General features: G+C 52.2%; 1 protein-coding gene across 1 annotated transcript; it reads right to left on the reverse strand.

Moving 5' to 3' along the window:
* Positions 1-598: 598 nt before the first annotated feature.
* On the reverse strand, positions 599-1,058 carry SF3B5 (splicing factor 3b subunit 5). The gene has a single exon (XM_062488926.1). It carries the CDS (start codon positions 1,009-1,011, stop codon positions 751-753), a length of 261 nt encoding a protein of 86 aa, XP_062344910.1. The 5' UTR covers positions 1,012-1,058; the 3' UTR covers positions 599-750.
* Between the last annotated feature and the right edge of the window lie 648 nt (positions 1,059-1,706).

Genomic DNA, 1,706 nt, shown 5'->3' on the forward strand with positions numbered 1-1,706 from the left:
ATTTTAAATGACAAATCAGAATCAACATCTGTTCAATATGCAGTCTGATCTAAGACAGTGTCATCTCGAAGGATTTTACTTCTAAGTAGTAGTGAATAACCCTTATATTCTTATTCCATATTAACAGAGCCCAACCCAATATTAGTAACTTTGTTTAACGTAAGGTAGAAAAAACTTGAATGCTAGGTAACTATAAAGCATAAGGGTAAGAAAAAAAAGGTAGCCAATTTGTATCAGAAAGAATGGAGGTTTGAAAAACTCAAAGGTACAGGAAAGAGGAAGATGAGGCAAGAAAATAGTGTTTAAAGAAAAGCCACTTTGGAATTTTTCAGTACTAGAGGAACTGACTTATTCTGTAGCACAAACCACCCCACATAGTATTGCTACCAAGAAATCAAACCCTTTGAGTACCAACAAACTCTCCCCCTCTCCTCCCAAAACTGAATTTTGTAAGCAACCATCGATCTGCCCGGTCAGGAAAAAGCTGTCTGGGAGTACCGAGACTTTGGCCTTGCACGGAAACGCTCAATACCGAGTACCAGCACTCCTCTGAGAACAAAAACCGCGCACCAGAAAACTACCAAACCAAACATTAGGAATGCCCAGGAAGCTTTATTATATTCCACTTGAAAAAAAAGGCGAACGACTGCACAGTCAGAGTCCAGAAGCAGGCATTTTGCGAGGTTTCTCCCAGTCAGTCCATCGCGGGAACCGCACAGGAGAGAGGGCCGGGACCAGGAGGACGGAGGGTCAGGACTCGTCGGGCTTGTCGGCGGGCGGCCCGCAGGGCTGCAGCATCTTCTCCATCAGGTTGAAGCGGACGCGCGCTTTGCTCTCGTTCTCGGCGATGGCGAAGTAGTTGAGCAGGTCGAAGTGGCCCATGTAGGAGCAGTACGAGTCGCGGTGCTGGTTCACCAGCCACTCCCACTTGGTGGTGTCGGCGTGCCCCGTGCCGATGTACTTGGACTGCAGGTGCTCTAGCTGGCTGTGGATGGTGTAGCGGTCCGTCATGGCGCGACGGGATGGCGGGCGGCGCGGAGGGGGCCCGGCGCCGGGACCTTTTCCGGCGGGCGCAGCAGCACTTCCGGCCGCCTGTCCTGCCGCAGTGCCCGACGGGAGCGCGCCGGGAAGAGCCTGCTGGGAGCTGTAGTCTCTCTGCCCCGCCCGGCTGGGGCGGGCCGTGGCATGACTAAACACTGATTTCGTAATAAAATAGTTTACTCCCGGCCGGATCACGTCAGCTGGCTAATCTGTAGTGAGGCAAATGGTAGTCACAAGGCCGGGCCGGCATCTGTAACACAGCGTTATTTTAAAGCGCGTACGTGGGGGCCGAGGAGTGGCTCCAGATCAGAGTTCGTACTCCGAGCACGGGTGCGGGGCTGCGCCTCATTCCGAGGCGGATGCTCAGCCGAGCCTCGCTGTAAAGCCTCGAGGCTCCCGTCAATTTGTAAAGCAAATATACGGCTTTGATACTGATCAATTCACCTGGAAGCCAAGGGGTGTGCGCTGTCAAACCTGGCTATGAAATGCCCACGTAGTGGGTCATGGGGAACAACATCAGAAAGTCCCTTCTGCCAGGAGGTGTCAGAAACAGGAAAGCAAAAGCCTGAGGCTCACACTTCAGGACACAGCTTAATCCCAGCTCCTGACACTGGCTTTGTATAAATTCAGTGCTGCTTCCCATATCAGCGACATGGGAAGCCTGG

Source organism: Cinclus cinclus, chromosome 3 (genome assembly GCF_963662255.1).
Source record: "Cinclus cinclus chromosome 3, bCinCin1.1, whole genome shotgun sequence".
In the NCBI taxonomy this organism is placed as follows: Eukaryota; Metazoa; Chordata; class Aves; order Passeriformes; family Cinclidae; genus Cinclus; species Cinclus cinclus.

What these genes read in the sequence shown, in the direction of transcription:
- SF3B5 (XM_062488926.1), bottom strand. Translation starts at nt 1,011, where the DNA reads ATGACGGACCGCTACACCATCCACAGCCAGCTAGAGCACCTGCAGTCC.